At 42.9% G+C, this 13896-nt stretch overlaps 1 protein-coding gene across 3 annotated transcripts in view; it reads right to left on the bottom strand.

The window, feature by feature from the left end:
• The window catches only part of STK39 (serine/threonine kinase 39), a 400617-nt gene extending 396885 nt beyond the window's left edge, over positions 1 to 3732 (bottom strand). The window contains exon 1 of one of the 3 annotated variants that reach the window (XM_081814256.1): positions 3299 to 3732. In XM_081814256.1, the coding sequence (XP_081670382.1) occupies positions 3299 to 3500 (202 nt within the window). In that variant the 5' untranslated portion in view covers positions 3501 to 3732. The remainder of the gene's footprint in view (positions 1 to 3298) is intronic. The other 2 variants (XM_081814255.1, XM_081814257.1) reach the window with 2 other exon arrangements.
• Between the last annotated feature and the right edge of the window lie 10164 nt (positions 3733 to 13896).

Raw genomic sequence — 13896 nt, 5'->3', positions numbered from 1 at the left:
CCTATCTTTGGGTACCCCTGATACTTCTAAAGAAGGAACTGGAGAGTGGGATGGAGGGGAGAGGTGAGGGACAAAGCTTCACGAGGCTGAAGAGGATAAAGAGGAAAGACGACCTCCCAAGAGCAGCTACTTGTTTAGGAGACAGTAATATCTCAAGTCTACGAAGATAAGAATATCAATGGCTAAAAGGAGTTTAATAATTTCCCAACACTTTCAACCCCTCTCTAAGTATAAAGCTCCCTCCGATCGACTTGACATCATTTCCAGGTCATGCATAAACTTCTGAACTAGATTACCCCAAGTCGACTTGACATCATTTCCAGGTCATGCATAAACTTCTGAACTAGATTACCCCAAGAGCATTACAAATTCTCCATTGATCTTTTACAACACAAGAACAGCAATACAACAGATGAGAAAACTTTATTTTTAGACTTGCAAAATCCCATGTTTACTTTTCTAAAACAGAAGTCAAACAACTGAACCTGCTTTGTTTGAATTTTAGTAAACCGATTCTCTCGTAATCCTGCGGCCCCAATCTCTGCCCAGGAGGAAATGAAGAAAAAGTGCTCTGTGCCACGCTGGAAAGTTGTTAAAACACGGTGCCTCCCATCGTCTTCTGGTCAGGCACATCCGAGCCTCCTGCTGGTCGCAGTTCACACTGCTGGAGCCCTATCATATGACACCTGCCGAATGGAGGGGGGAGGCAGAGGCTCTCCACCCGCATTCGTGTCGAAACTAGTTCAGTGTCTGAACTACTAACTTCTGCGTGTAATATTTAAGCAAAAGTGCTTCACCGTAAGTTCACTTGTAATCACTCAACTAGCATTAAACACGGAATGGAAATGGGTTTATAATTCCCTATAAACATTAAGCCCTGGCAAAACCCTATTCCAGCAATCTGATTTGTCAATAACATGGCCTCCGCACAGACCATCGTTTAGTTGGAAAAATATGAGATAAATTTAAAATGTAGAAAAGCCCTTGCCACAGTGTGAATGTGCAAAACTAGGGGTAGAAGTAATAAGCAGGTGTTTCTGTTCTCAAATTCCTTGGGTAAACTGACCAACCACAATTAACAATGCCGTTACTGCAAGCAGAAAGAAGCCCTGCAATTAATCACATCACTTAAAAGATTTTTATTCATTAGCTCACAAAACTAGTCAACTCAAAATACTATGCTTTCAAAAGGCAAAGCTTGCATCATAACCCTGATAATTGACAAAATAAGCATATAAATTGATTATAACTAAATTCTGGTGTTCCCGTGATCCCCAGCCCCCTCCTCCTTTGTGCTCTCCCAGAACTCATTCTTCAGGGCTTATAGAATCGTTTACATGCAGTTGCGGAGTCCTTGAGGGCAGGAACCATTTTTTTTAACTTGTATACTACTAACATCTAGCACAATGCCTGGGACATAGTAGGGCCTTAGATTTTGTGCCACAAATAAAAAATAGGGGATCACATGCTATGAAGTATGTAAAAAGAGGTGCAGAGGAAGCCAATGTACTTTGCCTCAGGAAAAGCAAAAGGCTTCTCAAGGAAAATTCCCTCTGGCCTTGGAAGCTGAGTGAGATTCCCTACAAACATGGGCACTTGGATGAGAGAAGAGCTTGTGCCCAGACAATGAGGAATGGGAGACCAGATGTGTCATAGGACAGCAGAATATTCAGGGTACAATCAACACAAGCAGACTCTGGGAAGGGGCAAAACCAAAAAATTGAAGGGGCTTATATGCCAGGTTAAAGCAGTTTTCACTGGATAGTTTTTGAGAAGCCCGTAAAGTGATTTAATCCAGGCAGTGACACAAAGACAATCCCTTGACAACCCCTGGCCCAAAGTTTGTAAAGTCTGGATTCTCAAAGAATTTTATAGAGAGATGTCTATTTTAGATTATTTGAAGTTTTTATATTCTGGGTGACTGTTCTGCCCATCATTTTCTCATATATATGAAATATATGTGTATTTCAGCCTATGCTGTTTCATGCACAAAGAAGCAGGGGATACTCATTTAAACGCCTAATGAAATTCTCTTGTTTTAATTTTTTAAAGGGGGGTCTGGAGAATTTTTTTTTAAAGAAAAGCAAAAAATATATATTTTGTATATATATGTGTATGTATACATGTATATACATATATATATATTTAACATAAATATCAATTCCTTTTTCAACACCGTACTTAAATATCCAGCTACGGGAAAGCTGCACCCCATCGCAGCCCCAGTAAGGTTAGGAGCCGAGGGTGCACTTTGCCTGGAGGCTTCCCTAACTAGGTCTAACAAGACTCCGAAAAAGGATGACCATTCAATAGGAAAGGTTCTAAGTAAAGGGTCAACACAAATCTCTGGGCCTTATCACGTGCTTGGCCCAAGGAAAAGTAATGCCGGCTTCTTGCCGTTGACTTTGCCAGGTTTTTAAAAATGTAAGATAAGGTGGTATTTGTGAGCCGACTAGATGGCACCGAATGGCAGGAAGCAGATCACGGAAAGCCTCGGGTTTCACTCTTGCAGCTCGGCCCTGAACCAGAGAAAAGCACCGGCCCGGTGCAGGGGAGGAGGCCAGGGCGCCTGCTTTTCCCCGGGCGGCCGGGCTGGGCGGCAGGCGGCGCGCCAAGGCACCGAGAGGCGGGTACCCGGGCGCGCCGGGCTGCAAGACGGGCGTGGAGCAGCGGCTGTCAGGGAGGGAGACCAGCATCCTCCCCGGCCTTGGGAAAGAACCCGGGCCTCCGCGATTCCTACGTGGCCCCGTTACCCACCGCAAGAGGCTGCTCACAGGAGGCGGAGGCGCGGAGCTTGGAGAGCAGAGGCGCGGCTGCGCCCTCTGAGTCCCCCACGACGCGGCCCCCCGGGCGCAGCGCGGGCGCGCTGGAAGCCCAGGGCGGCGCCCCCGCAATCCCACCCCACCCCACCCCACCCGCAGCTGCCTGCCCGCGTGGCCACTCGCCACGGGCTGCGGCCCCACCGCGCGGGTGGAGGGTGATGCTGCGGCGTTGCCGGCTCCCCGGCTCCGCCGCCCCGGCGATCCGGGAGATAAAAGTTTGCAGCATGCGGCTCGTCTGCAGTGCGAGTCACATCCGCCGCGCCGCCTCCTGCAGCACCAGCGCTCAGAGAACGAACAAAAAAAAAAAAAAAAAAAAAAACTGTTGAAGCCGGTAGGCCCCGAAGCCGGCCGCTCTGCCTCCCGGGCGTGCATGCAGGCGAGCCCGGCATCCCGCGCCCCCTCCCGCCCCCGGCCGCGCCTCCCTCCCGGCCTCGGCGCTCGGCCTGGGCCGGCCCCGCCGCGCCCGCCGCACTGACCGATAACCTCCTGCAGTTCGTACGCGTCCCTGCAGATGGGCCAGCCGACGGCCTGCGCCGCCGGGGCCGGAGCCGGAGCCGAAGCCGGGGCCGCGGGCGCTGCCGGGGCCGCCGCTGCTGCCGCGGGGGCCGCCGCCGCCGTCACCGGGGCTATCTGCTGGGACTGCTGGACGTGCACTGGCGAGCCGCTTGGCTCCGCCATGATGCTGCCGGAGGAGACCGGGAGGACGCGCCGGCCGGCGGACGACCTTCCACTTGAAACTTCCCTTCCCTCACCACCGACACCTCTCGGCCGGCGCACGCCCTCCCCGCCGCGCCACCGCCGCCGCCGCCGCCGGAGCCAGCCACGAGGGGAGGGAGCGAGGGAGGCCGAGCCGGGCGGAGGGAGGAGGCAGCGCCGGCAGAGGCGGGGTGGGGAGGAGGCGGCGGCCGCCGCGCTCGCCGCGCGCCCCGAGCCTCGCGCGCGCAGTTCTCTGCCTCCGCGAGGGGAACCGCCGCCCCGCCGCCCCCTCCCGCTCTGCTCTAGGCCGGGGAAGTTTCCAGGGAAGGGGAGCAAGGCGGGTTTGTGTTTGCTTTGAGGGCTCGCGTCCCAGACGGTCAGGCTCTCCAGAAGATGCCCCCTGGGGACCCCGAGGGCGGGGTCGTTGAACCGCCGCCAGGTTCTCAGATTCAGAAGTCGCCCCAGCTAAGGAGAACCTGAAGTTCATTTACAAGTTAGCGAGAGAGACACCTACACGCGGGCCGTTTGTAGAACGCCAGTTAAAAAATAACCCAAGTTGTAACTTTCCTGCACATTACCTGCCAATATCCCTTTCCCACCTTGTCTAATCTAATCTCAGCCCTTCTATTTTTTTTTCCGCCCCGAGTGAAACATGATTCCTTAGGTCCCTGGCTGTTCACAGACTTTTCTTCATTTGTTCCCAGCCGCCTGGATCTCAGGGAAGTGATACAAGAGCCTATGAAGTTAGTATTTTAAAAATGTGAGGGGTTTGGACACTTTATTTCAAATTCTGTGTTCTTAATAACATGCCACATTAACTCCTTACGACAAGAAATAGCAGGCATTTCTTTTGCAGAGCATACTGCATCATAAATAAACTGCTGAAAACTTTTGATTAATTGCTGGCTTTTTTTTTCAACACTCCCAAAATTACCTCATCTTTAAAATTGCTACGGTATAACCATAGGTCTTCCTAATTATAGGTGTCATATTTCACGCTGAATGTTCCCTGTGTTCCCTCGGTAGTCATGACCAAGATTACACCATTCTTGTCTTAAGCAGAAACGGTGCAGTGAACCAATGGTCCTATTGGTCATTTTGCCAAAATTATCTTGTGTAGTTTTCATAACAACAACTACTGAATAAATGCATTAGAATAATGAGCATTATTTTAAAAAACTCTAAGAAAGATGTGATACTTTGTCTTCTGCATTTATACACAAAAATCTCAAGTTTTTTTGAAGACAATTAGGAAACTCAGAAATTCATTAGAAGAAATGTTGTATGTCTAATCAAACAGGGTTGTAAACTAAAATGAGTGTGCTTAATCTCTTACAGCATTATGGAACAGATGGGGTAAAGCAACTATGGTGCTCTGGTCTATAAGCAGAAATGTATGCTGAACTAAGAAAGTGTACATCTTTTATGCATGGGTGTTCAAAAACTGTGTATTGATTTTAATGTCTGTCAAGAAACAGACAACTTCATGAACAAATAAATTCTAGGCCTCTGATGTTCTTAGTGGGGAGTAATAGGGAAAAGGGGACCTCTCCTTTTCAAGCGCTGTTCCCCACCCCAAAGAACTTTTAAGGACTGTTTTTAAGGGAAAAGAAAAATGATTATATTGAATACGACCTCCATTTTGTCATATGAATTTATGTTTTGAATTTCAAATCATGAAGTGAGACCGTAAAGGCCAGGAAAGTTCTTGGATCTTAATTGGAAAACATGACGCTGTCAGGACCAATAGCACAGATTTGAATCAAACACAGATCACTTAGTTTCCTACAAAGAACAACTGTTCCATAGTCACATACCAGATATCTGTACCCGGCCCACCACTTTCCAAATGGCCACCAGAAAGAGGACTTGCAAAAGCTGATGACTCAGTGTAGACGCATCACTACTACCTGTAAGTGGGTTTAAAGAAGAATGTTTACTATTGGTGGCTTTTAGAATCATTTTTTTTTTTTAAGATTTTATTTATTTATTTGACAGAGAGAGACACAGCGAGAGAGGGAACACAAGCAGGGGGAGTGGGAGAGGGAGAAGCAGGCTTCCCACGGGGCAGGGAGCCCTTTGTGGGGCTCGATCCCAGGACCCCGAGATCATGACCTGAGCGGAAGGGAGACGCTTAACGACTGAGCCACCCAGGCGCCCCTAGAATCATTTTTATATCTAAAGAACAGAACATTAATTATATTTTTTTAAATTATAAAATTATAAAAGCATTCATTGGAATTTTAAGTGAATGTTTTCATAAGCAATTGAGTGAAGTGGTACTTAAAACTTAGAAATAAGTGTATTTAAAAAATATTCAACTGATAGGCAATTTTCCCTGAAAGCCCATTACTAAATTTAAACTGAAAGATGGCAGGGGAGGAAGCCTTTAAAATATAAACAAGCTTTACTTCAATACATAAAGAATACATTCAGCCAGAGACTTTAAAACAGAAAAAATAAGAGTCTAAATTTTGTTAAGCTTTTACAACTGCCTCATTATAGGTCAGGGTTTCTCAAGTTCAGCACTTCTGATAATTTGTGCCAGATAATTCTCTGTCATGTAGAGGTCTGTTCTCCTGACCGCTACTCATTAGATGCCATAGTACCCCCACTCTCAGTCATGACTACCAAAAATATCTCCAGACATTGCCTCTGAAGAGCAAACTGCTGCCTTAGATAAACTATTTATACAAAATGGTCATCTTATAAACAGAGTATCACAGTGGTTCTTTGCTTTACAAAGAGCTTCTATAGTATTCAGTTAGTTATTTGTAAATCCTGAAGGGGATCAGAATCTGCGACCCCAAAATATGCCACTTTGGCATAAGAGCTATTCTGAGCTGAAGGCAATTAAGAAACAACAGACACAGGAAGAGCTCTCTGCTCCCCCATATCTGCCTGAAAGCAGGGCATAAATTTCTCGCTTGTAAATGGAATTTCCATTCATAAAGGAAATTTCCATTTGTAAAGGTGCCCCCTCTTCCATAACAGAAAGAGGAGAATGACTCTTCTCGGGGAAATGGCACTGAAATGAGTCTGCATGAACAATCTGTATCTATACTTAGTTTACCTTACACACTTTCCAGCCACCATCCCATAATTCACCCCTGCTAGGAGCCAAACCCCTTTTTCCTTTGTCTAACCACTTCTCCACAATTTATCACCCTTTGTTAAAATGGTATATAAGCCCACCTCTTTGTTTATTCATTGCTGAGTACTCCTATATATATGGTCATTGCACATCTGCAAACGGTTTTTTCCTTTGCTAATCTGTCTTTTGTCAGTTTCAATTCTCAGGCCTCCAGTCACTAAATTTAAAAAGTTAGAGGAAGGTTTTTTTCCTCCTCTACAATCCTTTGAACATCTAAGAGATGTGTAGTGTAGTGGCCAAGGTTTTGAAGAAAGAAAGTGCCAGAATCAAACCTTTCCCCCACCATTTTTTTATCTCTGACTTTGGACTTATTAAACTATGTCTCAATTTCCTCATTCACACCATCAACATCCTAATAACTTCCTTGTGGGTTGATACAACATAATTTGTATGTAAGCAGCTCCACATAACGGCTGACACATAGTACATGCTCAGTAAAATGAAAACCCTCATCAATGTCATCATCATCATTATCCTTATCTGCCAAGATTTGTAACAAAATATATAGGAGAAAGAGACAAAATAATGGCAATCATGAACTGTACAGAATATAAGCTCCCTGAGGGCAAGAATGTTTGTTCCTTTGGTTCACTGCTGTTTCCCAGTGCCTGGAATAACATCTAGCATGGAATATACTCAGTAAATATTTGTTGAATGAATAAAATAACACTTTTTAAATGTATAAAAACATGCTTTTAAACATCAGAATGAGTCAGCTATGTCAAGGGTGGATTACATGGGAGGAAACTGGAGGCGGAGAGACCTACTTGAAAGCCACTGTTATAGTCAAGTTAGAGAAATGTGCATGTGAATAAAGCTCATGATATTGAAGATAATGATGAGGGGGTAGATTTAAGAATCATTTAAGGAGCAGAGAAACAGAACTTGATGACAGATGAGATTCCTTTAAAAATCAAATTGCCCCAATGCATTAAAAAAAAGTAGATGTACACAAGTACAATTTATAAAATGTTTTAGAAATACGTCTAGTGAAGGAATGAGAGGCTCTTGATTGACAGATGGTTTTTCTCCCATGGCTAACCTGTAATCTACTGCAAAGTCACGGCCACTGCATGGTGGGAAAAGGCCAGATGTTCTTGGGTGGGAAGAAAAGCTATCACCATATCTTCCATCTCCAACTCTTTCATACTTACGCTTTTAGTAACTGTGTTTGAGGGCAAAATTGTGGAAGAGCTGGATTTTAATTCAAGCGATTGCTTCTAAAGACAAGGATCCAATGTTTTTGAGTTAGGGTGATGGCAAGGCATAGTAAAAAAAGGGATCAGTTTAAATCAGTAATAGCTGGATTGAAATACTTGCTCTGCACTTACTAGCTGGCAGCTTAAACTCTCCCAGCCTGTTTTCTTAAAGCGGGGACAATCATCCCAGGATGACTGGGGTGGCTGGGAAGATGAAATGAGCTGGTATGTGCAACACACCTGACCCACCGCACACAGAAGTGGCTACAAAATTCTGGACTGGGAGGGACCCAGGGTGGGGGGGTAGTCTCAGGGGAAGGTAGGTATTATAGGTTGAATTGTGTCCCCTAAAAAGATAGCGCTGAAGTCCTAAACCCCAATACTTGTGAATATGACCTTATTTGCAAATAGGGTCTTGGCAAATGTAAGCAAGTTAAGATTAGGTCATACTGGATTAGGTTGAGCCCTATTCCAGTGACTGGTACCCTTCTAAGAAGAGGAAATTTGGACCCAGAGACACAGACACACACAGGGAGAATGCCATGTGACCAGGGAGGCAGAGACTGGAGTGACAGGTCTATAAACCAAGGAACGCCAAAGATTGCCAACAGCAACCAGAAGCTAAGAGAGGGGCATGGGACAGATTCTCCCCTAGAACCTCCAGTAGGAACCAACCTTGATTTTGGACTCCTAGACTTCAGACTGTGAGCGAATACATTTCTGTTATTTTAAGCCACTCAGTGTATGGTACTTTGTTACAGCAGCCCTGGGTAACTAATATAGCAGGATTACGGGATTTGTTCTTTAGCCAACTGCATGCTATTTGGGCTGACTTTAGCAAAGAGCACTAATGGAAATTAGCCACTCCTTTGGAGCCACCACGCTACCAAAACCCTGGACTTTACAACTTGCTTTTAATATTATTTTCAAAACAACCTGCAGAGTAAGTATCTTAATGAATTCTTGGCAGAGATGTCAAATGTCCAACTGAAAAATGTGTTCAAGAACATATGAACCTGGGCACCTGGGTGGCTCAGTCACTAAGCGTCTGCCTTCGGCTCGGGTCATGATCCCGGGGTCCTGGGATTGAGCCCCGCATCAGGCTCCCTGCTCGGCAAGGAGTCCGTTTCTCCCTCTCCCACTCCCCCTGCTTGTGTTCCCTCTCTCGCTGTCTCTCTCTCTGTCAAATAAATAAATAACATCTTTAAAAAAAAAAAATATATATATATATATGAACCTTTCCAACCTTGAAGAGCTTTCCCACTTAGCATACTGATAGAGATGTCATGTGCTTTCCACTAGCACAGCTGATGCTATCTATCATCTAAAGTCCAGAACTGGTGTGATTCTATTTTATTAGGTTTAACACAATTTAGTGTTAAGGTGTCATTAGTGCTTATTTCCCAGGCATAAATGGAAAAAGAGGCTTAAATCTATTTTAAGTTGAATTATGGCAAAGACACTGCTTCTTAAATTCATCATATGTGATTAAGGAATTAAACTTATATGAATTAGAACTCGCAGACATGTGTTTTCATTTATTTCCTGGCCACCTCTTGAAATTGACTTTCTATTGCATTTTTGTATTACAGACAAAATTGCTCTGGTAACAGTTAATGCCTCTTCATTAATCTCAAAGGTTTCTGACCATGATAGAAGGGTTTCTGGTCCTGGGGCGCCTTAGTGGCTCAGTTGTTAAGCTTCTGCCTTCGGCTCAGGTCATGATCCCAGGATCCTGGGATCGAGCCCCACATCGGGCTCCCTGCCCCGTGGGAAGTCTGCTTCTCCCTCTCCCACTCCCCCTGCTTGCGTTCCCTCTCTCACCGTGTCTCTGTCAAATAAATAAATAAAATCTTAAACAAAGAAAAAAAAAAAAAAGAAAGGTTTCTGGTCCTGATAGAGAGTGGTCTTACTGGAAGCCCTAATCTCTGTACCAGTAGAAGACCTCCATATTTAGCAAGGTTTGCCCTTTTCTAAAACATCCAAAGGCATTACGGTAAATCTGTGCAACATACATATTTCTTTCATGATGTAATCTGTCTAAAACCTGATAGTCCTGTCCCAGGCAGAATGACATTAAAATGTAATTAAAAGCAATTTGATTCTTTAGTGCTGACTCCATCCATTGAAGAATCTCAAATAGGAAATCCATTCATTACACAAAACAGCACTTTCTGAAAATATTTTGTTCATCCCTCTCACCTTCAGATTCTTCCAAATACCAAAGATATCTCAATGCCTCTCTCTTCTTATTAAAAAATCCTCTCACCAGAACTATCCACAAAACTGAACACTCTTCCATCTCTGCCTCTCTGGCCTCCCTGCTGAACTCAGATCAGGAGCGGTACCTTGGGTTACATGCATTCTGAGACAAAGGAGGACCAGGGGCTGCCCTGGCTTGTACGGAGGGGTATGTAATAAAACACTTGTAATTTAATGTATTAATATTCTTTCATTCAGTAAATACATTTCTAGGGACTATAATTTGCATGGCACTTTGCCAAGTGCTGTAGGAAAATAAAAGACAAAACTACCTCTGCCCTTAAGAATTGTATAACCCATACAACTCCACTTTACCCAGTGTCCAATCTTCCAGGGCCCCAACCACCCCCTAAAGTTAACAAAACATGTGAACAGCTAGAGGTCACAGAGATGTCATAGGATGGGTCAGTTTGCCGATCAAAATGAGTAACTTCTTTTGTTATTGACTGGCAAAGTCTAAGCAGCAACAGCAACAACAAAGCGAAACCATACCCTTCTGGTGCTGAAGTCAAGGAATCCTAAGAGAAATAGCAGGAAATGGCAAGAAAAATTAAAATGAATTTCAGACAAAAGAGAGGAGAGCACAGAAGGAGAAGCGGATTAGGGGTAGGTAGAGATACTTTGAGAGATAGATGCCTTTGAAATCAAGCAGTTAGAAGAAGACAGCAGAAATGGCCTTGAAGAAAGAAAAGAATTAGGGTGGAAGGAAGTTCAGTGTCAGGGACCAGACCCGCATCAGAGGAGACACAGTCCAGGTGCAAGCGCATATGTCTACACAGTGTGAGCAGCGGCCCATGTCACGCTGAACAGTGCTGGCCCAGCAAGGCACGTTGTCCTGCCAGAAAGCTAGCCCAATGTTGCCAGATCCTCCGGTTGTTTCAAGAGAAGCCAGCAATTCTGATTTCATGTGAAATTTCTCAGTTTTTAAATATTGGCCCAATTTTATACAATGCTGCGCAGAATCTGATACCATATACATAATATGTAAAAACAAGAAAACACTAAGAAGAGTCTTCAACTAAGTACCTACTAAGTGAAACATGGATCAGAATGATAAACTCCAAATTCAGGGTAGTCATTATGTGGAGAGGATAGGCAGGGGAAAGGCACACAAAGGGCGTCCATGGCATCTGTAATGATTTATCGCTTTAATAAAAATCTGTAATAAATACAGCAAAATGATAAGATCTGTTAGACTGTTTGGCAGGTCCATGAGTTTTTATTACCTTTGTATCCCTACTGTGCTGTATGTTTGAAATATATCACAATTATAAAACAATAATACTGTGTAGGCCAAACATGTTTAGCCCACATCAGACCAGTGGAGCACCATTTTGCATGTCTCAAACAAACAAACAGAGAGCCATGCTCGGCTTAGTCCAGGGAGTAAAGCACAGGTGGTCCAGGTGTCTTTCAGTCTGACTGGGCGTCAGAATCTCCTGTGCATCTTGTTAAAACTCTTCGGGCCTTGGTGTTGCCTATATTCTACTAAACCATAGCCTGCTGGTGGAAACTGGGCATCTAGATGATTCTACTGGGCAGTCCAAGTTGCAAATAACTGTGATGGCCCTGAGAACATCACTGTGATACAGGAAAGCCACAACAACTAGAAAAGCACCAGGGCCAGGGGACTCCTGCTCGTGCACTCACTCTCTCAAATAAATAAAATCTTAAAAAAAAAAAAAAAGACGAAGTCTTTTTGAAGTAAGAACTGTTGAAATAGTAACTATTTTTAAAAATATTTTCACTGACATGTTTAGAATAAAATAATATTTAGTGCATTATTTTGAAGAAACAACCTATGAACCCATCATGTGTGAGCTTTGGGTATAGGAATGTGGAATGATGGAAAGATGAATGAGACATGTCCCTGCTCTCAAAACTTAATATCTAATGGGACAGACAGACATGTAAACGAGTAATATATCCCTTGGGGACAGGGAGATTGGTCACATGTACAAGACTAGTTTTGCCTCAAAAACTCCAAAACTAGACATTTAAGTTATTGGGCCACAGGGTCCTGTTTTAACCATTCTCTGGTGGCCTGGGTTTGATGGAGCGACCCCTGAAGCTGGGAGAAAAGAGCAGAATGGAGAAGAAGAGCCATTCAAAACAATTTAGACTTCAGATGGTATTAATACATGAAGGGTTCAAAAATGAAAAGTCTTGAAAGAACATTCTTGTCATAAATGAATCAGATTTACCCACAAAAATTAAGGTTGTACCTTTATTTATTTTTAAAAAGATTTTTATTTATTTGAGAGAGAGAGAGAGAGCACGAGGGAAGGGAAGGGCAGAGGGAGACGGAGAAGCAGACTCCCTGCTGAGCAGGGAACCTGACACTGGGGCTCAGTCCCAGGACCCCAAGATCATGACCTGAGCCAAAGGCAGACACTGAATGACTGAGCCACCCAGGCGGCCCTTTTACCTTGATTTCAAGAGAGGTTTTTTTCTTTGATAGAAAGAAGACTTCAGTGTGACTTTGTTTCAGAACCCCACACATGAATCAATCACTGAGTGAATGCATGAAATTTTAAACCTCATAACAAAGATAACTTTGGATCATAATATATTGCTTTATGGTAATTTTCAGTAATGTCTATAATTCCTCTCACAATAATAACAATGACTACAGTTTATCGAGACATTGTATCAAGCATTTTAGTTACATTCTATCAATTGACCTTCACGTACAACTTGATGATGTAGGTCACATTTTGTGCATTTTTATAGATGGAGAAGCTGAAGGTCATAACGGTTAAGTAACTAAAACTGAACACTAATCCAGTTTATCTGTAGCAGAGCCAAGATTCAAATCTGCTCTGTCCAACTCCAAAGTCGGAAAGTTAAACTTTGCATTATATCCCTCTATCTCTTGACAAGGCATATTTGCTATTATTACATTAAAACTTTTAAACAAACTTTTATTAACTAAATTAAATTACAATTTAATTTTAAAATGACTATTGATGTGTGATGCAGTTTAATGACACTTAAAGCCAGAAGATAAGGTTGCCGATAGCCAAGAATGGAGTATTCCTTCTTAAAACAATAATTTTTGGCAATTTTGAGTTTGGAGACAAATATTCCATATGTGCCTCTATACCTCCATTCAAATATTATAAATATTACTTCTAAAATGACCTTTGTGCACCATCAATAATATTCTGTGAACAATGGCTATTGTTAATCTGTGTTTTTAAAATGGTACAGTAAACATTAGTTTCAATAATCAATATAAATAATTTATTAGTTTGGTCTTCAAATCAAGTAAAAACTATATGACAGTATTTCATGGTCCATTAACTAATAAATGGGGCAGTTAATTCAGTCAAGTAGTGAATAATTTTCAAATCAACTGTTCCTCAAATACAAAGGATAGTGGTATATATAAACAATTCAAGACACTAGAAAAGGCCAAGTAATATTATAGAACTTCGAAACATCTTTCAATAGATAACCCAATATTTTTTCACATTTATTAGTGTAAATCTTTTAAAAATTTCATTAAAACATAAAAGAAAATTTTGAAAAAAATCACATTTTCTTGTGTTACTAATCCACACATTATTTGAATATTGAGAATCATAGCAAGCTTACCATTTTGTCTTCCTGTGGCTGTAAGATAACATCCTGTGATGGAGGTAACATTACATCAATAAAATGCTATTTTATTGGCACAAACATTTTCTTAAAAGATAGCAAGAATGTTTATTGTGAAATGAAAAGCAGCAGTCCAGTAACCCAAAAGGCTCATATACCT

This window comes from Leptonychotes weddellii, chromosome 3 (genome assembly GCF_054177405.1).
Source record: "Leptonychotes weddellii isolate Sample4059 chromosome 3, ASM5417740v2, whole genome shotgun sequence".
NCBI lineage: Eukaryota > Metazoa > Chordata > Mammalia > Carnivora > Phocidae > Leptonychotes > Leptonychotes weddellii.
The sequence above is the reverse complement of the archived record's forward strand: the minus strand, read 5'-3'. Positions and strand labels throughout refer to the sequence as shown.